The following is a 26,237-nucleotide window of genomic DNA, read 5'->3' on the forward strand; positions in this document are numbered from 1 at the left end:
CCAAAAAAATTCCAAGTGCGGAAAAAATGCAAAAAAAAGTGCAATTGCCCGATTGTTTTTGAGATATTTTATTCAGTGTTCACTATATGGTAGAACTGATGTGTTTGTGTGATGCCTCAGTTCGGTACGAGTTCGTAGGCACCAAACTTGTATGGGTTTTCTTTTATCTAAGGGGTTAAAAAAATTCAGAAGTTTGTCCAAAAGAAATGGCACACTTTTTGCGCCATTTCCCGCGATCCGTAGTGTTCTCATTTTTTGGGAGCTGACTTTTTAATGGTACCATTTTTGCGCAGATGCTACGTTTTGATCACGTATTATCTCATTTTGTGCAAAATTTGTTGCGACCAAAAAACCTTTTGGCGTTTGGACTTTTTTTCCCGCTACGCTGTTTACCGATCAGGTGAATTGATTTTATATTTTGATCGGGCATTCCGATGTGTGTATATTTTATATATTTTTTTTTAACCCTTTAACTTTCAATGGGGCAAATGGGGGGTAATTTAAATTTTTAGGTTTTTGGGTTTTTTTTTATTTATTTTTTTCCTAGTCCCTCTGGGGGGGGGGGCTATAAGGTTCAGCAGTCTGATTTGCTTGTTCATTTCTGTAGATCACAGCTGCATTGCTATGATCTGCAGAACAGCTGCTCTACTCTCATACACGACGCTCTGCTGGGTGTAAGAGGAATTGACTGATGATAGCTACAGGAGTCATCACATGACCCTGTGCTACCATGGCAACCATCGGCTCCACGTGATCACATCACGTGACTTCCGATGGCGCCGGGTGTTTACCACGGCGCGTTGTTACATCTCGCTGTCACATTTGGACAGCGAGGTTGAAGGGGTTAACAGGCGCGAGTGGATCGTGGATCCACTCATGACTGATAGCCACACATGTCAGCTGATTGGAACAGCTGACATGTGCAGGGATCGCTGCCGGCTCACCGCGGCAGCCGCCGGGGATTACGCTGACACGATCCAAATCGTACCTAATACATCATGTGTCGTTCAGAGGTTAAGAATTTTATCAAGCATGGAAAAGTCAAGAACCTCCCTGGATGTGGGGGCAAAGAGGAAAATTGACAAGAGATGGTTTCGAAGATTGTTGAGAATGATGGATAAAAATACCACGTCAAGCATCCATCGACCTGAAGGCCAACCTGGAACAGTCTGAGGTCATGGTTTAAATGAGTACGATACGCCTTACATTAAACCAAGCAGAGATTCATGGGCGAAGGCCAAGGAAGAAACCATTGCTGAAGAAAAGACCTAAAAATAAATTACTGATGTCTGCCAAAAAGCACCTTGACAAACCACAAGCCTAGGAAAATGTTCTGTGTACAAATTAAATAAAAACAGACCTTTTTGGCAATGCAAAGCAATAGTTTTACAGATGGCGCAGTGAAGGTTAAAAGGAAAAGAACACCCTACCAACAGCTAAGCATGGTGGAGAATCCATAACACTGTGGAGTTGCTTTGCTGCGTCTAGTACTGGAGGCATTGATCGTATCAAAGGAGTCATGAAATCAGAATTATTAGTTTTTAGTGAGAAATGTCCTACTCTGTGTAAGAAAACTTGGTTTGTCAAATATCATAGGTCCTCCAGTAAGACGATGACCCAAAGCACACATTCAAAAGTACAGAGGAATGGTTGAAAAATAAAAAAATGGACTGTTTTAAAATGGCCAACAATGAGTCCTGACCTCAATCCCATCTTTGGGGTGTGTTGAAATCTGCCATTGGGGAAAAAAAAAAATTTGCAAACATTTAAGAGCTTGAACAAACTGCAAGGGAAGAGTGGGAGAAAATACCAGCTGCGAAGTTTAAGAAGCTTATAGATGACTAGAAGAAACGTTTGGAGGCTGTCATCCATGCTAAAGGGTGTGCAACCAAGTATTAATTAGGGGGACTTTTATTGCGGGACTTGCCCTTTATTCTGTTTCTTGTTTGAAATTACAACATGTAAGTTGACAAACAATGTTTTATTGTTGTATTACTTTGGACCACTAATTAAAAAATCCAGAGGATATATCTTTGGTACATTTCCAATTGTTTCTGAAGATATTGTACTATCTCTATCTATCTATCTATCTATCTATCTATCTATTAATCTTTTTATAGTTGGGGAAAAAAAGCTGACTGTAACTGTTTTAGTTCCCAGGCTTAGAGAAAAATGTAAGAGGAGAAGAATCCAATGAATTTACAAATGAGCTTGGTAAGTAATTTTACATTTCTATTTAAAACAGAATATATTTTTGGGCAATTATGATTGAGGAAAGAAAATAATATACTTTAGGAGATAAATGAAATGGTTTACAAAGTATAAAATAGTTTAAAAAAAAAATCTCTTGGTTATTTAATATTTCTAGTTTAAAAATGAGAAATATATTGTTGTTTAACATCCTTTAGCTCTATATCAATCTAGGGCGATTCATGAATGCACTGTAGGAAGATCGCTCTTATGCAAGCCTAGATAGGTCCACCAGGGTCTTTTCTGCTGTTATCTTGATAGTATCAAGTTATCTGGTTGCTGCTCTTCCTCTTCGCCTTGTTTCTTCCATTTTTCCTACCATGATGTTTTTCTCCAGTGATTGCTCTTTTCGTAAGATGTGCCAAAGTTTGCGAGTCATAGCTTGGTGATCCTTGTTTCTAGTGACATGTCTGGCTTGATTTGATCCAAAATGTATTTTTGTTCTCCTTGACATTGTAAGGACAGTCCTGGAAGTGGACCCACTGGACCGTGCACCGGACTCCCCTGCGACGCCGCCTCAAGTGAACCCCTATACAGGGACTGTCAGGCGTAACCGCAGAGGGCCTAGATGCACGGAAGCCGGGATCAGCAACAGTTACAGGATGCAGGATCCGATCTGGACCAGGTACAGGTTAACTGGATCAGGCAGAAGTCCAGAACTGAGACTGGTGCAGGTCACAGGAGGTAGGCTGAAGTCCAGAACCAGAGACTGGTGCAGGTTACTGGGATGAGGCTGGAGTGTGTGCTCAGAACGGTACTCAGGATCTGCAAGCAGAGACAGTTACAACAAGCACAGGCATAGAGGGACCTGAACAACTAGTACAAGAGACAAGCTACAGGGACGCGTTGAACAAGCACTGGCCATGGGGAGTAGCAAGTCTTAAATACCAAAAGTTACTTATTAGTGATATTCCGGACAGCTGTGCTGGCCTTTTAAGTCAAGGAGAGTGCACACGTGTACCCCTTAGTGGTGCATGTGTGAGGGCCGCGACCCGGAAGTCAGAGCCAAGACCACAGGAGGAGAGGCAGGACGCTGGGGCGCAGGTGGCTGCAGTGAGTAAGTGGCGCGGGGCCGGTACCGACAGGGAAAAGGTATGGACGGGGAAGCAGCAGGGCTGTGGAGTCGGAGTCTGTGTTGATTTTGGTGGAGCCGGCTTTGGTATAAAATGGACCGACTCCGACTCCTAAAATATATAATAAATTGGGTACAGTAGTTCGATGCAGAATGTGCTGAATATTTTTTTCATAGGAATTTGGGAAAGTTTTGAAATGTCCTATAAATGGCTGTTCTATTCCTGATCTAAGGCTACATTCACACAGTGTTTTTGCTGCGTTTTTTGAGGATACGTTTGTCAGCTGCAAAAGCAGATCAGCTTTTTAAAAAACCGCATCACCTGAAAGATTTTTGAACTTATAGATAATATTTTTAATAGCAAAAGTAGATTAGAAAAACGCCACAAACTGACATGCTCATTCTTTGTGAGGATCCGTTTTTGAGCCCAAAAACGGATCCTCACAAAACTGTGTCTGAATGTCATATCTTGAAACTCATTGCCTTTGCTGGGACGCCCAAAGTCACTGCATTTCACTGAACTATTTTGCCATCAATGTTCGATAGGTTTGTGACAAGAAAGAAATTACCAAGACACTGGCAGTAAAAGATACTAAAGCTCATCACACCAGCCAGTTTCTCAAGGCCTTAGTGGAAAAGGTTCTGCAAGATTCCGAACTCAAAGAACAGGTTCTTGCTATTGTAACGGACAATGCTTCAAACATAAGTACAATTACACTGATGAATGAGAGTAATGAACAACAGCTAGAGGAACATTTAGGATTCAGTATGTGTGAGATGAAAGGCCACACTGCTGCTCATGTAACTGAGGAACAAACAGATATTGCAACAGAAAAACAGCAATATGATACTTTAGGATTAGATGATCTTGTTGAAGCTGCTTCAAAACACTTTCATATTCATCACATGCGCTGTTTTGTGCACAAGCTGCAGCTGGCAATAAGAGAGAGTCTGCAAGAGGGAGATGCTGGAAATCTGATTTGAAAAGTGAGGAAATTGGTTATTGCCACTTGAACCACTAAAATTGATTCCATCTTGAAGAGACGTGCTGGGAAAGGGGCAATTGTTGATCAAGCCACTCGGTGGGGCAGCAATTGATTGAGCGATTGCTTGAACTAAAACCGTTTCTTATAGATATGGTGAACCCTCAGGTAACCCTAAATCAAGGTCAGTGGACACAGGTGGCTGAATTGAAGGAATTGCTTAAGCACCCATTTACCGTGACTAAAAAATTACAAGCTGAGGATTTAACTCCTGGCATTTTCATAAGGGAGTGGAAGAACGTACTATTTTGCCTGTCCCAAAGAGGAGGTTTAATCGCAGATGGCATTTCTGCTTCAATGAAACTGAGAGAGACCCCGCTATTGGAAAATAACATTCTTCTGGCAGCTGTTTATGTGGACCCAAGTCATCGTATACTGCTTGATGATCAACAGCTTACTAAAGGAAAATAAGCTTTCAGTGAGGTAGCAGTTAGGATGAGTGGCTACAGGACTGCCAGGCGGAAGAGGACTTGGGTCCTGACAGTACTACTGCTGCCATATCTTCATCCTCATCAGATGAGAAGTTTAACTTTTTTTTTTTTTTAAAACTTAGTTTTATTAACAATTTCAAACATGGTACAACTGACATTTGCCATATAAAAATAGCTCAGTACATAGATAGTAATATTTGAATATAACAATGAACAGTCATATAAAGTCCATAATATCTTTAGCACATACGATAGAACAATGTTATTATCCATACTTATCATTTGCATATATATCTAATTTTATATTGAGCATAAGAACAGCTCTATCCATCAGCATGACCATATTTTGAAAACAAGATAGAAAGAGGAATAGAAAAAGAAAGAACAGCCACATTGCATTTTTATATCTCAATATACCATTGGACAGTGTTTCATATCCCAACATCTAACGGGAACCACCATTATCCACATAATCTCCCTCAAACCTCCACAAGTGTGTCTGGAGAAGAATTCCACAAACCCCAGATTTTGTTAAATTTTCCCGGGCACCCCCTATTATAATATACCACTCGCTCATAGACTATGGTTGCATTGACTAGTTTAAACCAGGACCGCACAGTTGGATTCGAATCTCCCATCCACCTCAGAGCTATTAATTTCCTAGCCAGAAACAATGCCTCTCTGAGGAATATTGTCTTGTAATGATCCCAGGACTCTTCCTCCACCACCCCAAACAGGCATATTAAAGGGTCACACAAAACAGGAATCGACACAATCGATGTCCGCAGAGATGTCACTCCCCGCCAGTACGAAGATATATTGGGACAGCTCCAAATCATATGTATGAAATTTGCCCCTGAGAGATGACACCTCGGGCACTCCGATGTACGAGAACGGCCCATACTAAATAATTGAGTTGGAGTAAGGTATGCCTGGTGGACAATGTAGCATTGAATCAACTTATTATTAACCGAAGGGGATACCGCAGTCGGAGATTCCAATATCTCTTCCCATTCCTCTCTTTGTAGAGAGGGAATTAGAGATTTCCATCTATCCTGGGCTGGCAAGGGGTCCGACTCCACCCCCACCGACAACAGGTAAGTATATATAGCTGAGATTAGGCCTCGGGGTCCTTGTGATTTTAGAATACCTTTCATAGGAAGTGATGATATCAATTTCCTCACTCCAATTTTCTGTTTGTGGGATTGAATCGCTGTGCGAATCTGCAGGTATCTAAAAACAAAACTGTGATCTTGGAACATTATATTCAATCTGGACTTGTTCAAAAGACTTGAAGGTTGTGGTTCCCGGGACAAAAAGATCACCTAATGCACTGACGCTGTGAGTGGCCCATAATTGCGCCGAGGGGTGATCTCTCAGAGTATGGAAGTGGCTATTTCCCCATAATGGGAGTTCCGCCACCACCCCTTCGAAGTGTACCACCCTCTTGGCTTGTCGCCAGACTAATCTTGCCAACCTGAGGAGGGGTAATTGCCATGGTGTTCTCAGTCCCTCTGATTCCAGAAAACGCACTAAACAATCAGTCCCAGCCGCGTGTGCCAAGTGACTCTCAGAGTTTCGCAGCTGACATCCAGGCATCCAAGTCTCTAGTGCCCTAAGCTGTTCCGCGAGGTAGTAGAGGAAGAACTCCGGTAAAGCCATCCCTCCCAGTCTTTTGGATCTCTGTAAAATGGATACCCGAAGTTTGGGTCTGGATTTCCCCCATATGAAAGAGGTAGTAAGCGAATTCAACATTGAGAAGAAGGATTTGGGTACTGATACTGCACTATGTTGTAGTGTATAACTAAGCTTTGGAAGTAATATCATTTTGATTAAATTTATTCTGCCAACCACTGACAGGGGTAGCTTGCTCCACAAGTTATATTTAAGTTTAACGTGCTCCAGAAGTGGTGTTATACTCGTCTAGTGTATGGTCTTTCTGTATGTGTATTCCCAGGTATTTAAAGCTAGTTACCACTTGCAGAGGTGACCTACCCTCCATTGAAATTCCAGACCCATGCATTAATGGCATCAAAGCCGACTTATTCCAGTTGATGCGTAGTCCCGAAAACTCCCCAAAATTATCTATAGTGTCTATAACCACCGATAGAGTCTCTTGCACTCGATCTAAGAAGACAACCATGTCATCCGCTTACAATCCTATTTGATCTGTGCGGTTGGCTATAATGATTCCAGTGATCTGTGGATGAGAGCGGATTCTAATTGCCAAAGCTTCAATAACTAGTGCAAACAATGCTGGAGACAGAGGGCATCCCTGTCTTGTGCCCCGATTCAATGAGCAGGGTGTAGACATAGCACCATTGACTAGTATCCTGGCTGTCGGGGACCTATACAACATATGAATCCAATTACTGAATTTAGGCCCAAAGGCGAATCTCTGGAGGCAGGCAAATAAAAATGGCCATTCTACCGAGTCAAATGCCTTGGCCGCGTCCAGCGAGGCCAAGGCCCACTCATTCTCCTGGACCAGTGTGCTATATTGCACTATGGACTGGACCCGTCTTATATTTATAGAGGTGTTTTTCCCAGGCATAAATCCGGTTTGATCTGGGTGAACTATACTCAATATCACTGAATTAAGCCTGGACGCCAGTATTTTGGTAAAGATCTTGTAATCCACGTTAACTAGGGATATAGGATAGTATGAACCGCAGTCTAGTGGGTCTTTACCCTCCTTCCTCAGCACGACTATATGTGCTTCGTACAAGGAGGCAGGTAGAGAGTCGCCGGCTGCAAAAAGTGAGTAAACCGCTAAAAGAATCGGGGCCAATACGTCACAATATTTACTATAGAATTCTATGGGAAGGCCATCTGGACACGGAGATTTCCCCCTAGCCATATCCGAGATGGCAGTAATCACTTCATCCAGTGTGATGTCCGCCTCCAGAGACTCCCGTTGTGATCCACTCAAAGTGGGAAACTCCAAATCCGACAAATATGTCACGCAACTTTGAACTCCATGAGTATTTCTAGAAGTGTATAGGGTTTTATAGTATTCACAAAAGCACTCTAAAATATCTTCAGGGGATGTAGCTATTGAGCCATCCATCCTCTGTATACCCAATATTGTATTTGAAGTGTTGTGTTGCCTAACCATATATACCAATAATTTACTAGATTGATTTCCAAGCTCAAAATATGATTGTCGGGTAAAGAACAATTTGCGTTTGGACTTGGTCTCAGAGTGCTGCATATATAACCTATATGATTGCATCCAGGCCGCCCTATTTCCATCGGTTGGGGCCGATATATATATATTGCCTTTGAGTCCCTAAGTCTCCCCTCTACTATATCATCCTCAGTTTTAGTCACTCTTTTAAGATATGTTATGGTTGAAGACAAACACCCTCTAAGGTAGGCTTTAAGAGTGTCCCACACCAAGTTAATATTCCAGGGTTTAGGGTGGGCTTCCAGGAAATCCTCTATTTGGGTCAGAGTTCTATCACTTTGATCTATTAGTTTCAGCCAAAAGGGGTTTAACCTCCAAAAGGGTTTACCAACACCTTGGTTAGTCTTCATAGTAAGAATCACTGGGCTGTGATCTCATATGCCCCTGATCCCGTGTACCACGTCATCTACCCAGGTTGCGATATTGCTCGACCCAAAATATAATCCAGTCGAGACAGCGTGCGTCTAGTAGAAGAATGACATGTATATTCTCGGGTATTAGGATGCCGGAGTCGCCAAAGGTCAATCCACCCACCTCCCTCTGCGCATTGCTGCAAATCAGTTAAGTGTGTGGCTGAATGTTGTCCCCCTCCATCCATCCGAAACCTGTCCTGCTCCTCATTCATCACAAGATTAAAATCCCCCATACATAACACATACGCATCTGGATAATTGAGGGCAAAGCTCAGTGCTTGTTTAAGAATGGAGATGCGAGCTGGCGGGGGGTTGTAAATACATAACCGCACATAATCTCTAGAGTTTATAGACTCATATATAAACACAAATCGCCCCTCCGGGTCACGCCTCACCACCTTCACTTCCCAATGGATATGTCTATGGACCAATAGAGAGACACCCCTGGAGCAGCTGGTGTGGAACGCATGTGCCGACCATTGTACCCACGGTTTGTTTACTAGTCTGGCTGTGTCCCGTGTGATTTGAGTCTCTACCAGTACCACCAGTTGGGCCTTGACTTGGTTAATTTGGGAGAATACCATAATAATAATAATAATACGTTTTATTTCTATAGCGCCAACATATTCCGCAGCGCTTTACAATTAAAAGGAGACATGTACAGACAATGAGACAATACAAAATAACAAAATTAAGATACCAGGAGGAGTGAGGGCCCTGCTCGTAAGCTTACAGTCTATGAGGAAATAGGGGAGACACAAAAGGTGAATGGGGGGGAGAAAAGCTTGTCATATATGGTCCAGCCATCGATTTAATAGGGTATTCAAAAGCAGCTGCATGAACCAGTCGGTGAGAATTTATACAGGTACAGGGGACGAGAACTGGAAGTAAGTTTTTTGAAGGGCAGAAAGGGACTAGATTAGATCAGGGCAGTGAGATGATAGGCTAGTCTAAAGAAATGTGTTTTAGGGCCCGCTTAAAGGTGTGGATGTTGGGAATTAATCGGATTTCTCTTGGTAGTGTGTTCCAGAGCATAGGCGCAGCTCGTGAGAAATCTTGAAGACGGGAGTGGGAGGTTCAAATTGTTGAGGATGTCAGTCTTAAGTCATTAGCAGAGTGGAGGGCACGGGCGGGGTGATAGACAGACAGAGATGAGGGAGGAGATGTAGGGTGGTGCAGAACTGTGGAGAGCTTTGTAAATGAGAGTGATAAGTTTATATTGGATTGTGTAACGGATAGACAAACAGTGCAATGACTGGCAAAGAGCAGAGGCATCAGTGAAGCGGCATCAGTGTACCTGTACCTTAATACGTTTTTTGGGCGATTTAAGGCCTCTGACATTCCAGGTCATAAATATCAGCTCTGACCCCAAATCACATAGATCTTTTTATAGAACCAGGATCTCAGGTATAAGACGCTTTCTGCCCTGCAATTAAGTGTGGTTAACCCTCCAACAGTAATAAGCCAGTCCCTGCAAAGAAGTAAAGTTAATGCAATTGCAGCTGTAAACATAAAGAACCAATATCGAACTTCAGGACCTTTCCGATAAGTCCTGTAAAACATTTCAAACATCAATGGGGATACCACCACTGAATACAGTGTCCTGGTATAGGTGGTATAAGGGTGCACAAGATAGGGCTCCCATTTCACAAGAACCAATTCCTGGCCAATTCCTCCATCACTGGAGGCACGGAGAAGTCCCGTCTGTCTCCAAAGGGGGCTTCAAGCAACCATGGAAGAAGAGGCTCGCCAGGGGGCACAGAAAATGTCACCTAGGAAAATCGTGTCATTGCTTCTGCCCCTTAGGTTTCGGGTGTACCTGTAGCAAGTCCTCAGCCTCAGCAGGTGTAGTAAAAAACAGACGACCCTTCATGCACTATGCGGAGCCGGGCAAGGTACAGCATAGAGTAGATGATGTTCCGCTCCCTTAATTATTTCTTCACCTCCATGAAGTGGGCCCTCTGTTTCTGGAGGTCCACCGAAAAGTCTGGAAAGATCGAGAGCGCAGCATTATTGAACTTGAGTGGGCTCCTCTGTCGGGCCAGACGGAGTGCTGTGTCTCTATCTCTGCAGTTGAGCATCCTTGCTAAAAAGGGACGTGGTGGCGCGCCTGGAATAGGAGGCCTCGTTGGAACTTTGTGCGCCCTCTCCACCGCAAATGTCGAGGAGAACTCATCTCCGAGATTAGATTTCAGCCACTCCTCCAGGAAATTGACCGGATGCTGACCTTCCGAGCGCTCTGGCAGTCCTATGATTTGTATATTGTTTCGACGCATGCGGTTCTCCAGATCGTCTGCTTTCTGGTGCCATGCATTTGCCGATCCGGCCATTGTGGTCATTTTTGTTTTGCGTGTTACAGTTTGATCCTCCAGTTCAGACACTCACGTCTCGACTTCCGCTGTTCGGGCCCTCAGGGATTGCATGTCCTGACGCAGGAGGCCCACCTCTGAATGTACCTCCTCAATCTTCCCTGTGAGGGAGCTGTTGCTTGTAGAAGTTGTTTGTAGAAGCTGTTCATACACCTGCCTCAGGGTTAAATCCTCTTGATCCTCTGACCCGTCAGCCACTAGTGCCTGACCTTTTGGGGTAGCATTTCTCTTGGTTTTAGGGGCATCTGCCTGACCACCCCTTGCGAACTCCTTAAGTTTGTCAATAGCTCCACTTTGTTTAGGGGGACTCATATTGATACACTGGGGATTTGCTGATTCTGCACCCCTCTCTTATCGTGCCCCCATGCGTCTGAATCTGTGCCTTTATAATGTATATTTAGTAATATGTCTGTCTCCACTTCCTCACCACGTCCAGAGAGCCAGAAAACAGCCACTTATATGGTGGATAATAAAAATGAAGAGAGTCCCAGGGCAGCACAGCACTCAGGATATATTTATCAGGATGATGCAGGCCTGCGCAGCGTGGGGACTTCAATATGTGCCACTTATTTGTTTTCATGTGTCAAGGAGAATCTGCAGGGCCTGTGTTTCAAGGCACACACTCCAGACCCTTCAGCACTCTATGGGTTAAAGTCTCCTACACAGCCGCCGGCCCCTTAATGGGCTGCTGCTCACTGACTGCCAGTTACACAGCTAAGGGATTAACTCCCTTTGCTCACCGCTTCGGGTCTTCACCTCTGGCCATAAATCTGTCACTCCTCACTGCTCTCAGGAGTCATGCTCTGCTCCTCACTGTGAAAATGCAGGCTGTAGGGAAGATGGCTGCTGCTCCACACTCTCCAGCCTCAGGAGATCCAGCAACGCCGTGCACGAGTCAGGGAATAGCTCCAGTGGGAATCGCCAGCCTCCAGATGGTGTCTCCTGTCACAGCAGCAGGTCAGTGAGTAAATGGGTCAGGTAACCGGGTGTAAATGGCCAGGATAAGATCAGGATTATAGGAGCTCTCTTCCCATGCGTCCTCTCTGGTCGGCTACATTGCCCCGCCCCCCGAGAAGTTTAACTTTGACAAGTATTTGAATGACATGGAGAAGGCAAAGCGTTGCTGCACGGAAACATATTTCACTCCGTCTCCTATAGCAAGCAGATTGACCATATTTCAGCAACATTTTTCACTTGCTCTCAAAGAAATAGAAAAATTCAACCATTCATCAAAACTGACTGTGCACCTCGTGATGAAGTAGTAGCACGAAACACGTGTCGAGGCAACAGGGTCTGACTGAATACCTTTTTTGCACTAAATAAGTTAATTTTCTCTATGTTTAATGTGTTATTTTAAACATGTATGAGCTGATAATTTATAATACCACTAGCTGATGTTAGAATTCAATTCTGGAATAATATATCATTTTAGTGTCGCTAAATATAAATATTAAACACTTACTGATTTTTATTATAAGTGCAGGTATATTACGTTTTACTAAACACCTTTTTGCACTGTTCTTTTTTACAATTTTTTCTTATAATTCGTGCGACATTTTTAATATATTTATGTGAAGATAATTTATTCTACCACTAGATGGTGTTAGAGTTCAATTTTGGAACAAAATAAATATTTTAGTGTTTCTAAATATCATTAATAAAAACTTACTGATTTTTACTACAAGTGCAGGTATATTACGGTTTCAGACTTGGATTGGCAATCTTGCTTTTGATATACTGTATTGTATTATATTGTTTTGTATTTTAATTAATATACAATAAACTAAGAGCTTTTATACTCATTTTTTTGAAACTTTGTTTCTGATTGTGTTATTAGCTCATTGTCAAAGTAAGGCTGTAGGCGTCTCTGTAGAATCTTCAGTGGTGTTTTCCTGGCATGAGGTGTGAGCGCAACTGTCCGATTAGCTTCCACTGCATTTGCCTTCTTCAGGATTGGAATAAACACATATCTTGTCTAGTTCTTGGGCCATTTACCAGTTGTGCTTATCTGCTGATGTAACGGTGGGACGGGGGCGCTCTTTTGTAGTTGTGGCACTCGTCCCTGGGGAAAGGGAATATGGAGGTCTGGGGGATCATCCCACAGGGAAATACCTGGTTTCTCCAGCAAAGTGGTCTTTTTCTGATCACCGGCATCGTCCTTGGCAACAAGGAATTGTCCAAGATAACCAGGCAACTTAAACAGGTTTTCTTTATTAAACTCTATCTTACAGCTGTACATTAGCTCCATCCTTCTCTCTTTCTCACCTCTGGTAGATGCGTATTGTTACATGCTTTTAGACCAATCACCATGACCTCACACAGGTAGTTCAGGGCCGCCACTGAAAAGAACTACTGGATACAGTGCCCTCGGACACTACTCCACACCACAGTCCCAAAAAGGTGCCCATTAGGCTTATCCCTATTTGCCACACTGCTTCCCAGCAAGCCACAATCTTTCCTCAGATTCTCTCAGGGCTCCAGCTGCAGGATCCTTTGCCAGCCTCAGGACTCAGTAGTGTGGTCCAAATTGTCTCTCTCTTGGCAGCTCCCTCTCTCCTATGTCTCCTTTACTCCATCATCAGAGGTGTCCCACTTTCCTTCATCTGGTTTCTTTCTCGTCCCCTTGCTCCTGCCCTGTCTTGTGTCCCAAACTTAACTAACTTCAACAATCTCTATCTGCACACAACTGTAACTTTATCTCCACTTTCCTTGTTACAAGTTCCACATAGCCAGCGACTTTGCTGCTCCACAGGCCTGAGGCCTGACTCCGACCCAGGCTGGGCCCTAACTGACGTTTCCACAGAAACAGTCTCTTTACCTATGCACCAGCTACTCCCTTATAGGCTACGTTCAAATTCCCAACTGTCTGTTACTAGGCAGATTTAGCCTTCAACTGCTTACTTATGTTTGCTCCTAGTGTCAGTGTCCTACTCTTGGGTGGCATCAAGTGGTAGCCCCATATAATTACACATTATTGTAACAATACATTAATAACCCCATACAACACATTCAATAAATGCTTCACAACTATGTGATGTCTTTAGGGGGACATCTTCTCTCTCTCTGGGGTTGCGACCACCCTCTTACACTGACACAGGCATGTGATGACATCAACTGCTGCTTCACTTCAGAAGACTTTTAGTCTATTGGAATATTGGCACATATTTGTATTCTGATAGAAGCTTTATTGCATCAACGACTTCTCTCTTCCTCTCAGTAATGTGATTACCGTGAAGGAGCCACACTGAATAAGAGTTCTATGTAAGAGCAGAAGATTGACAACATCAGAGAAAGATTTGACCCACAATCCTCACAGCCCCTGCTCATAATTACTCAGCCCTCTTTTTCAGATTCCAGCTTCTCCACCATGACAGAAGATCAGCTATCCCCTCTACTCTCCAGATCACTTGTCATCACGTGCACTTCACCAGCCCCCGTCGCACCTAATCCTCAGCCTCTCCACTGTCTAAAGGTGGCTTTACACACTGCAACATCTCAAACGACATCGCTGTAACGTCACCGGTTTTGTGACGTAATAGCGACATCCCCAGCGACATTGCAGTGTGTGAAACGCATCAGCGACCTGGCCCCTGCTGTGAAGTTGCTCATCGCTACAAATCGTTCAGGACCATTCTTTGGTCCTTTGTTTCTCGCTGTGCAGCAAAGTCTCAGTGTGTAAAGGGGACTTAAAACACTGGAAACGAGTGATGTGTCACAATATCTGTCAATCACTATTCTCTGTCAGTCGGTCTCTCCCTCTCGGTCTCTATTCTCTCTCTGTCGGTCCATCACTATCTCTGTCCCTCTCTCACAGTCTGTCGGTCATTTTCCCCTCGTCTCTCATACTCACTGATCCCCGACGCGGCGCTGCACGGCATTCACACTGCTGCGGCGGCTTTTCCTCTTTTGAAAAAGCCAGCCGCTCATTAAACAATTTCGTATTCCCTACTTTCCCCGCCCACAGGCGCCTATGATTGGTTGCAGTGAGACACGCCCCCACGCTGAGTGACAGGTGTCTCACTGCACCCAATCACAGCAGCCGGTGGGCGTGTCTATACTGTGCAGTAAAATAAATAATTAAATAATTAAAAAAAACCGGCGTGCGGTCCCCCCCAATTTTAATACCAGCCAGATAAAGCCATACGGCTGAAGGCTGGTATTCTCGGGATGGGGAGCTCCACGTTATGGGGAGCCCCCCAGCCTAACAATATCAGTCAGCAGCCGCCCAGAATTGCCGCATACATTATATGCGACAGTTCTGGGACTGTACCCGGCTCTTCCCGATTTGCCCTGGTGCGTTGGCAAATCAGGGTAATAAGGAGTTATTGGCAGCCCATAGCTGCCAATAAGTCCTAGATTAATCATGTCAGGCGTCTCCCCGAGAAACCTTCCATGATTAATCTGTAAATTACAGTAAATAAACACACACAACTGAAAAAATCATTTATTAGAAATAAAAAACACAAACACATTTCCTCATCACCAATTTAATCAGCCCCAAAAAGCCCTCCATGTCCGGCGTAATCCACGGACCTCCAGCGTCGCTTCCAGCTGTGCTGCATGGAGGTGACAGGAGCAGCAGAAGACACCGCCGCTCCTGTCACCGCCACGCAGCTAATGAAGACAGCCGCGCGATCGGCTGAGCTGTCACTGAGGTTACCCGCTGTCACTGGATCCAGTGGTGGATGCAGCGGTGGACGCGGGTAACCTCAGTGATAGCTCAGCTGATCGCGCTACTCACCGCCGCTCCGGTCAGCTCCACGCAGCAACTGAGGTGAGTAGCGCGATCAGCTGAGCTGTCACTGAGGTTACCCGCGGCCACCGCTGCATCCACCGCTGGATCCAGGTAACCTCAGTGACAGCTCAGCTGATCACGCTACTCACCTCATTTGTTGCGTGGAGCTGACAGCGGCGGTGTATTCTGCTGCTCCTGTCACCTGCATGCAGCAGAGCTGGATGCGACGATGGAGGTCCGTGGATTACGCCGGACAAGGAGGGCTTTTTGGGGCTGATTAAATTGGTGATGAGGGAATGTGTTTGTGTTTTTTATTTCTAATAAATGATTTTTTCAGTTGTGTGTGTTTATTTACTGTAATTTACAGATTAATCATGGAAGGTTTCTCGGGGAGACGCCTGACATGATTAATCTAGGACTTATTGGCAGCTATGGGCTGCCAATAACTCCTTATTACCCTGATTTGCCAACGCACCAGGGCAAATCGGGAAGAGCCGGGTACAGTCCCAGAACTGTCGCATATAATGTATGCGGCAATTCTGGGCGGCTGCTGACTGATATTGTTAGGCTGGGGGGCTCCCCATAACATGGAGCTCCCCATCCCGAGAATACCAGCCTTCAGCCGTATGGCTTTATCTGGCTGGTATTAAAATTGGGGGGGACTGCACGCCGTTTTTTTTTAATTATTTAATTATTTATTTCACTGCACAGTATAGACACGCCCACCGGCTGCTGTGATTGGGTGCAGTGAGACACCTGTCACTCAGCGTGGGGGCGTGTCTCACTGCAACCAATCATAGGCGCCTGTGGGCGGGGAAAGTAGGGAATATGAAATTGTTTAATGAGCGGCCGGCTTTTTCAAAAGAGGAAAAGCCGCCGCAGCAGTGTGAATGCCGTGCAGCGCCGTGCCGCGGATCGGTGAGTATGAGAGAGGAGGGGAAAATGACCAACAGACTGTGAGAGAGGGACAGAGATAGTGACGGACTGACAGAGAGAGAATAGAGACCGAGAGGGAGAGACCGACTGACAGAGAATAGTGATTGACAGATATTGTGACACATCACTCATTTCCAGTGTTTGACTAGCTAGGTCGTTCTGCAGGTCCGGATCGCTGTTGCGTCGTTGGCCAGGTTTGCCTGTTTGACAGCTCACCAGAGACTCACCAGAGACTTTGTAGCGATCCCGGCCAGGTTGGAATCGCTGGTGGGATCGCTGAAAGTCTGTGTGTAAAGGGGCCTTTAGTCCCCACCCTAACCCATCTCTTCAACTTATCACAAACTGGTTTGTTCCTGTCATTCATACCCACTCTAACCCATCTCTTCAACTTATCAGAAACAACTGGTGTATTGCTGTCATGCTTTAAGCATGCATTGATCACACCCATCCTCAAAAAGTCCTCCTCCTTCTGGATCTGTCCTCTGCCTTCAACACAGTGGACTATTCCCTTCTACTACAGATTCTCTCATCACTGGGTATCAGACTTGGCTCTATCTTGGATCTCTTCCTAGCTAACAGACCAAACTTTCAGCGTCTCCCACTCTCACACCATTTCCTCATCTCGCCCCCTATCTGTTACCGTCCTCCCAAGGTTCAGTTCTTGGACCCCTGCTGTTCTCCATCTACACATTTGGCCTGGGACAGCTTAGTCACACGGTTTTCAGTATCATCTCTGTGCTGGCGATACACATATCTACCTCTCTGGGCCTGACATCACCGCGTTACTAACCAGAATCCCACAATGTCTGTCTATTTCATCCTTTTTCTCTGCTCGATTTTTAAAATTTAACATGGACTAATCGGAATTCATTATCTTAACTCCTCATTCAAAGCCTCCAACAGACATATCCATCAAAGTTGACGGCTACTCACTCTCCCCAGTCCCACACACTCGGGGGTAATTCTCGACTCTGCTCTCTCCTTCAAGCCACATATCAAAGCCCTCATCACCTCCTGACAACTACAACTCAAAAACATTTCCCTTATTCGTACATTCCTTAACCAAGAGGCAGCAAAAACATTAGTGCATACCCTCATTATCAGACTCTCGCCTACCTTGGAAAGCTTCAAAAGGAACCTGAAGACCCACCTCTTCCCACAAACATACAACCTGCAGTAACCCTCAGTCCACTTCTCGCCGTACAACCATGTCTACCCTCACTTACTGTCTCCTCACCCATTTAGAGGAAGACAAAAGAAAGTTTTTCTAGTGCAAAGTACATTTATTATTTTAGAAAAGGTGACATAATTTTGTAAAATATATTAAAAGGTTGAAAAAAACAGAATCAAACCGGATAAGGTTAAACCATCCCAGTCAAGTAATCACAGATGTAAACAATCCCTCATCAATAGTAATATCGCCATTGTCAAGGAGAAATTCCATAGTTTCGGAAATCACATTCTTAACAGTGAATGTTTGCTAAAATCTCTGATTAGTTTGAGTGTTGGCAAAGGAATTTAGACCAAACAAATATCTGTCCCCCGAAGAAGCGTAAGACTTGAAACACGTGTCGGGACGCTGGTCCCCACGTGCAACCCTGGGTCTTTACTGTACCAACATGGGTGAGTGTTTTTACTGATGTCTGATTGTTGTGATATGACTATTTATTCAGTGCATCTTTCCTGCACCTGTTTTTATACCTTGTTTATGAATAGCATGACTCACCCTGTCTACTTATAAACATTTATCCAGGGGCATGTGGGGTCTTTTCTTTTCCCCCTCTGCACTTTATCCATCTGTTTGATTTTGACTATATCTGATTTGCACTGTCCTGAAGTATTGTTACAATAAATATTTATATAGCATTAATTTAGTCTTCATGGGATGGTTATTTCTACTAATTAGCAAAATTTATAGACTTCTTATTTTTCGTGTTCTCATATTCCTTGAAGTTGTTGCATTATACATGCCATGAGATTTGCCCTAGGCCCCTGTTTCTTAGTCCTAAATATCTGTTTTAAACCCTACTCAGTGAGAGCAGGTGCACAAGAGTGACGTGCTTTATTTTTGCCAGCCTTTTATAGAGCAGTTATAGGGTTAATTTTTTAGTAAAATTCCTATTTATGCCATTGGCTATATTAAAAAATATGCAAAAAGTCTGTGACGTTTATCTAACTTGGAAATTCCTTTCAGCGCCTCCTATTTTCCCGACTCCATCTCTGGCACGTAATATCTTCAGCCTTGAATTTGGACTTGCGCAGATAGCCAGTCTTTCTTATCACATCTGCATTCTGTTGCTTTGTATCAGTCCAGCTGGTGACCTTAAGTACGCATACTTTTCCTGATATGTAGCAGTAATCCAAAAACAAACTGGAATATATATCAGACATCAGCTGCAGGCTTTAAAACTCCATCTTGCACCTCATATAAAAAAAAGAAGTTGGTTATAGAAAGGTATATAGTGGTTATAGAAAACAAATATAGAAAAACACATATATACAGTACAGACCAAAAGTTTGGACACACCTCATTCAAAGAGTTTTCTTTATTTTCATGACTCTGAAAATTGTAGATTCACATTGAAGGCATCAAAACTATGAATTAACACATGTGGAATGAAATACTTTACAAAAAAGTGTGAAACAACTGAAAATATGTCTTATATTCTAGGTTCTTCAAAGCAGCCACCTTTTGCTTTGATTACTGCTTTGCACACTCTTGGCATTCTCTTGATGAGCTTCAAGAGGTAATCACCAGAAATGGTCTTCCAACAATCTTGAAGGAGTTCCCAGAGATGCTTAGCACTTGTTGGCTTTTTTTACTTCATTCTGCGGTCCAGCTCACCCCAAACCATCTCGATTGGGTTCAGGTCTGGTGACTGTGGAGGCCAGATCATCTGGCGTAGCACCCCATCACTCTCCTTCTTAGGCAAATAGCCCTTAGACAGCCTGGAGGTGTGTTTGGGGTCATTGTCCTGTTGAAAAATAAATGATGGTCCAACTAAACGCAAGCCGCTGCAAGATGCTGTGGTAGCCATGCTGGTTCAGTATGCCTTCAATTTTTAATAAATCTCCAACAGTGTCACAAGCAAAGCACCCCCATACCATCACACCTCTTCCTCCATGCTTTACAGTGGGAGCCAGGCATGTAGAGTCCATCCGTTCACCTTTTCTGCGTCGCACAAAGACACAGTGGTTGGATCCAAAGATCTCCAATTTGGACTCATCAGACCGAAGCACAGATTTCCACTGGTTTAATGTCCATTCCTTGTCTTCTTTAGCCCAAACAAGTCTCTTCTGCTTGTTGCCTGTCCTTAGCAGTGGTTTCCTAGCAGCTATTTTACCATGAAGGCCTGCTGCACAAAGTCTCCTCTTAACAGTTGTTCTAGAGATGTGTCTGCTGCTAGAACTCTGTGTGGCATTGACCTGGTCTGTAGTCTGAGCTGCTGTTAACCTGCGATTTCTGAGGCTGGTGACTCGGATAAACGTATCCTCCGCAGCAGAGGTAACTCTTGGTCTTCGTTTCCTGGGGCGGTTCTCATGTGAGCCAGTTTCTTTGTAGCGTTTGATAGTTTTTGCAGCTGCACTTGGGGACACTTTTAAAGCTTTCCCAATTTTTCGGACTGAATGACCTTCGTTTCTTAAAGTAATGATGGTCACTTGTTTTTCTTTACTTAGCTGCATTTTTCTTGCCATAATACAAATTCTAACAGTCTATTCAGAGGACTATCAGCTGTGTATCCACCAGACTTCTGCACAACACAACTGATGGTCCCAACCCCTTTTATAAGGCAAGAAATCCCACTTAATAAATCTGACAGGGCACACCTGTGAAGTGTAAACCATTTCCGGTGACTACCTCTTGAAGCTCATCAAGAGCATGCCAAGAGTGTGCAAAGGAATAATCAAAGCAAAAGGTGGCTACTTTGAAGAACCTAGAATATAAGACAATATTTTCAGTTGTTTCACACTTTAAGTATTTCATTCCACATGTGTTAATTCATAGTTTTGATGCCTTCAATGTGAATCTACAATTTTCAGAGTCATGAAAATAAAGAAAACTCTTTGAATGAGGTGTGTCCCAACTTTTGGTCTGTACTGTATATGTATGTATGTAAATAATATTGTACTCTCACAGTAGATAAGCATATAGACAAATATTTTGTATTCTCACACCATAGTGGAACATATGATGTGTATAAAGGCCCTGTCACACACAGAGATAAATCTGCGGCAGATCTGTGGTTGCAGTGAAATTGTGGACAATCAGTGCCAGGTTTGTGACTGTGTACAAATGGAACAATATGTCCATGATTTCATTGCAACCACAGATCTGCCAAAGATTTATCTCTGTGTGTGACGGGGCCTTTACTAGGATATCAGACTCAAAACAATCCATGATCAAAATCTTTATCACAGAATTCCTACAACAGCTAAATGAATTGTGAAACATAAGGCTGGAGTTTGCTAGATCAAAAATTGTTCCTTCACAGAGTAAGGTATAAAGAAACCCATAGTCGGAATCTCTGTAACAAAAATGTCCCAGTTATACCAATAGAACATACAGGATATATGATTCTAACATAGAAAGTCTATCTCAATCACATAGTGCGAATCTGGGTAATCCATAGCCAGAGTCCTTATGGTAACGTATATCATACCCAATAGGTGATGACAAGGGATTAGGAGCGGTGATGGTATAGTGACAGGTGTCACCGGCTGATCCAGGAGAGAGGACCTTGGGAGAGCCCAACGTACATTTGGATTGCTGAGGTGTTAAGTCTTCATCAGGGAACGAGAATGTAGACCTCAAAAAACAGAATGCAGACAAATAGGTGTCTGCTTTCCGGTCCAACGGATCTTTCAAAGACCCGATGTCTTCAAATGGGAGGGAGGATTGATTCGCTGTCTTAGCCACGGCTACATCAATTTTAGGATAATGGTTACACAGACAGGAATCTTCCTCCTGGAAAGGATACTTTTTACGGAACAGTGACGGAGGGTAAGCTCTCCTATCGGGCTTGTCCCACTGGTCTTTAATCAGTCTCTTCACCTTGTCATGAACTGGAAAGGCACGGCGTCTTATTTTCGAGGCCCCGGAACATCATGTCCTCAACAGATTCCAGTCCCCTTGTCTCCACTAGGCCCATTGTGGACCTGACTGCTTTAAGGAGATGATTGACATCTGTGGTTGAAAAACGTGGCTTACCCCCCCACATCTTCCTCTGATGTTGATACAGAAGAAGAGGATGAACCTGAATCAAAAGCAGACTTCTCCCCTGACTCCCATTCCTGCAGGACAGATCTGACTGAGGTGGCAGGGACGGCTGGAAAAACAAACCCCTTAAGGGATTCTCGAACTTCCGCACAGATGACGTCCTTCAGGCTGCTAGCGAGATCTGGTGCCTCCTCTGCAACAGTCTTCTCAATGCAAGTCCCTCATAACCTCTTCTGGTAGTCAGAAGGCAACGAGGCTCTGGGACATTCCTTATCTTTGGTCTTGGCTGACTTCTTCCTAGGCTTATCTGGTTCAGGTGAACAAGGGGTCCTCTGCGGACTCCTGCGGGCCGTAGACCTTTGTGGAGGACGACCCCCACTAGAACCACTTCCGCCACTCCCTTGATGCAGCGACCGCTTCGGTGACTGCTTTTTGTGCTCCCCACGCTGCTCGCTCTCTTCGCCCTTGCAGGATGTTTCCTGTGATTCCTCCATCATAGCTAGAGGATTAGCAGGCTAGAGCAACCTGGGACCGGATGAGCCATCCATTTATCCCTATGAGGCAGTTAGCGGTGGGCAGCGCCATATTGCCGCCCACCGCGCATGCGCAGAGGTGACGCTTAGTTCTGACATCACCTCCGGCTAACTTCCTGAAGCGGGAGGAAGCCTCTGCCGCGCGTACTACCTGCTAGGGGCAGTGCCGGGTAGGGACACAAATCCGGGGAGGAAACTGCGGCTCTGGCAGGGACAGCCGTCGGGCGCCAAACTAAGACTGCTTGTCTATTCACAGGTAAGCTTCCCTCCGGTTGATTCCTGATTCCTGAAATAGAGCGTACCACCTGCTGGAACAGCCGCCGGGCGCCGTGCAGGGACGCAAATCCGGGGAGGAAGCCGGGCGCTGAACCAGGGCCGCTTGTGCCAAGTGCGCTTGCCCCGTCTCTTGCCCTCACCGGGGAGAAACCCCTAGAGGACTCATCCAGGGCTGAGGCCATGGAGCCCCACAATTCTCCATTTCCATGCAGCCGTAGGATCTGCTGCCTTCACTGTGGCAGCGCAACAGCTCTTCTGGGTCTCCCATCCTGGGACAGGAAACCAAAACTGATGCGGTAGAGAGATGCCGCCCTTTTACTTTAGTGGGTTTCCTGTCCTACGAGGGGCGGACCTACAGTTAGGTCCAGAAATATTTGGACAGTGACACAATTTTCGCGAGTTGGGCTTTGCATGCCACCACATTGGATTTGAAATGAAACCTCTACAACAGAATTCAAGTGCAGATTGTAACGTTTAATTTGAAGGTTTGAACAAAAATATCTGATAGAAATTGTAGGAATTGTACACATTTCTTTACAAACACTCCACATTTTAGGAGGTCAAAAGTAATTGGACAAATAAACCAAACCCAAACAAAATATTTTTATTTTCAATATTTTGTTGCGAATCCTTTGGAGGCAATCACTGCCTTAAGTCTGGAACCCATGGACATCACCAAATGCTGGGTTTCCTCCTTCTTAATGCTTTGCCAGGCCTTTACAGCCGCAGCCTTCAGGTCTTGCTTGTTTGTGGGTTTTTCCGTCTTAAGTCTGGATTTGAGCAAGTAAAATGTATGCTCAATTGGGTTAAGATCTGGTGATTGACTTGGCCATTGCAGAATGTTCCACTTTTTTGCACTCATGAACTCCTGGGTAGCTTTGGCTGTATGCTTGGGGTCATTGTCCATCTGTACTATGAAGCGCCGTCCGATCAACTTTGCGGCATTTGGCTGAATCTGGGCTGAAAGTATATCCCGGTACACTTCAGAATTCATCCGGCTACTCTTGTCTGCTGTTATGTCATCAATAAACACAAGTGACCCAGTGCCATTGAAAGCCATGCATGCCCATGCCATCACGTTGCCTCCACCATGTTTTACAGAGGATGTGGTGTGCCTTGGATCATGTGCCGTTCCCTTTCTTCTCCAAACTTTTTTCTTCCGATCATTCTGGTACAGGTTGATCTTTGTCTCATCTGTCCATAGAATACTTTTCCAGAACTGAGCTGGCTTCATGAGGTGTTTTTCAGCAAATTTATCTCTGGCCTGTCTATTTTTGGAATTGATGAATGGTTTGCATCTAGATGTGAACCCTTTGTATTTACTTTCATGGAGTCTTCTCTTTACTGTTGACTTAGAGACAGATACACCTACTTCACTGAGAGTGTTCTGGACTTCAGTTGATGTTGTGAACGGGTTCTTCTTAACCAAAGAAAGTATGCGGCGATCATCCACCACTGTTGTCATCCGTGGACGCCCAGGCCTTTTTGAGTTCCCAAGCTCACCAGTCAATTCCTTTTTTCTCAGAATGTACCCGACTGTTGATTTTGCTACTCCAAGCATGTCTGCTATCTCTCTGATGGATTTTTTCTTTTTTTTCAGCCTCAGGATGTTCTGCTTCACCTCAATTGAGAGTTCCTTAGACCGCATGTTGTCTGGTCACAGCAACAGCTTCCAAATGTAAAACCACACACCTGTAATCAACCCCAGACCTTTTAACTACTTCATTGATTACAGGTTAACGAGGGAGACGCCTTCAGAGTTAATTGCAGCCCTTAGAGTCCCTTGTCCAATTACTTTTGGTCCCTTGAAAAAGAGGAGGCTATGCATTACAGAGCTATGATTCCTAAACCCTTTCTCCGATTTGGATGTGAAAACTCTCATATTGCAGCTGGGAGTGTGCACTTTCAGCCCATATTATATATATATATAATTGTATTTCTGAACTTGTTTTTGTAAACCGCTAAAATAACAAAACTTGTGTCACTGTCCAAATATTTCTGGACCTAACTGTATCTCTCTAGTGGTGCTGTCGTGGTGAAGGGAATAAACAATGCAGACCTCAAAAAACAGAATGCAAAGCCAAAGTTTTTGCCTAAAGTATGTTAAAAAATTAAAGTGGCGCTCAGTCGCTCTTAAAGGAGCAGCAACCATATAGTCGCTAAAGTGGAGCAACCAGTTAGCTTGCTCTAAAGTTTGTAGCTATGGCAATTGCTGTCAACAACCGGTACACGGTATCATTAATGAGAATTGCCTCACAGTACACAACAATTTAACGTGTAACTTTTCCGCGAGTGAAATTCTGGGTATTTTGCTAGTGTGTGTGTGTGTGTGTGTGTGTGTGTGTGTGTGTGTGTGTTTTTGTGTGTCAATTGTATTCGAGCAATATGAGGCAAATAGTGTTCATTAGTTGCAGATATCTGGAAATTACTGCCATTAAACATTTTGCGCTGTCCCAGTTTAGGGTTGCAAACCTCAAATGTTCAGTTTTTCTATCCCAAAAATAGCTCTATACAGTGATCATAGTGGGCATTGTGTTCTGTAATGGGACACTAAGGCTCTGTGCCCATGTGTGCATATTGCGTGCAGTTACGCTGCAATCTGCACCGCAGCGTAACTGCATGGGTCCCGTGTCCCCAGCACAATCTATGAAGATTGTGCATAATCCATGCGCACATTGCGTTTTAGAATGCAGCGATTTGCATGCTGCCAAATCGCTGCGTTCTAAAAAGCAACATGTCACTTTTGTGCGATTTGGATGCAGCCCGCGCACTGTCTATGGGAGAGGCTGCATCCAGAGCGCATGAAATCAGCTTTTCATTACGCGGTGTTTCTGCAGCGATATGAAGCGCACATATGCTGTTCAAATCGCTGCAGAAATTTCTGCAGGGACAGAACGCAGCGTGGGCACATAGCCTTATGCAGGAAACTTTTTTCTTTTTTCAGGCCGTTGCAATGGAAACCGCATCTTAATTTTCCCATTTTAGGTTAGTAATCTAGAGAGAGGAAAGAAGCCAGCAGACATTAGATTTCTAGATTGCATTCTGTGTGTACAGATTAATACTGAGAACTCCAAAACCATAATAAAATAAAATGGTGACCTCGGCATCATAGAGATGATGTAAGTCAGGCAAAGTGCACGTTTTACGTTTTGTAAATCATTCTAATTACTAGAGTGCAGGAATTATCAACATAAATTTATCTAGTTAAAGAGACATTGTCAACATGGTTTTTTGCTAAGAAGTTATGCACATTACTTTTTAAGATCATGTGATTAGGGTTCCAATAACTCCTTTATATCCTCACAGGTTCCATTGCACAGGCTTACCTCACTGGTGAAGTACAAGTAAATAGAGATGAGTGAACGCGAGGCTTGGTGTTCCTACCGAACACAGACTTATCCAAAAAACAGAGTTGGAATGCCTTACATATGAAAACCACTCGCACGAGCATCGCTGTGCTCAAATAAGCTCAGTACTCAGCCTATTGCAAGCCACTTCCAGTGTTTGAATGGCTCACACTGGGAGTAGCAATAACGTGATCAGAAAAAAAACAAACATCCCCTGAAGTGTTCTATTTATGGCTGGTTGCATATGGGTGGAGTTCGGGCTGCATGTGGGCGAACTGCTCAATAAGTACCTTCCATTGGAGTTCAGGTCAAGTCCAGGTCCCAAACCGAACTTTATCAGAAGTCCAGTTGTGCCTGCCGAACTGAACTTCCACGGGTTCGGTTATCTTTAAAAGTGAAGCCTGCAAGACTGAGCTTTGAAGTC

At 44.2% G+C, this 26,237-nt stretch overlaps 1 protein-coding gene across 3 annotated transcripts in view; it reads left to right on the forward strand.

Annotated features, from left to right (window-relative positions):
* INPP1 (inositol polyphosphate-1-phosphatase) overlaps positions 1 to 26,237 on the forward strand; it is a 130,512-nt gene that overhangs the window by 20,779 nt on the left and 83,496 nt on the right. For all 3 annotated transcript variants that reach the window (XM_075317762.1, XM_075317763.1, XM_075317761.1), the window contains exon 3: positions 2,154 to 2,214. In XM_075317762.1, coding sequence (XP_075173877.1) covers positions 2,154 to 2,214 — 61 coding nt within the window. The remainder of the gene's footprint in view (positions 1 to 2,153; positions 2,215 to 26,237) is intronic.

Source organism: Anomaloglossus baeobatrachus, chromosome 7, assembly GCF_048569485.1.
Source record: "Anomaloglossus baeobatrachus isolate aAnoBae1 chromosome 7, aAnoBae1.hap1, whole genome shotgun sequence".
Taxonomy (NCBI): domain Eukaryota; kingdom Metazoa; phylum Chordata; class Amphibia; order Anura; family Aromobatidae; genus Anomaloglossus; species Anomaloglossus baeobatrachus.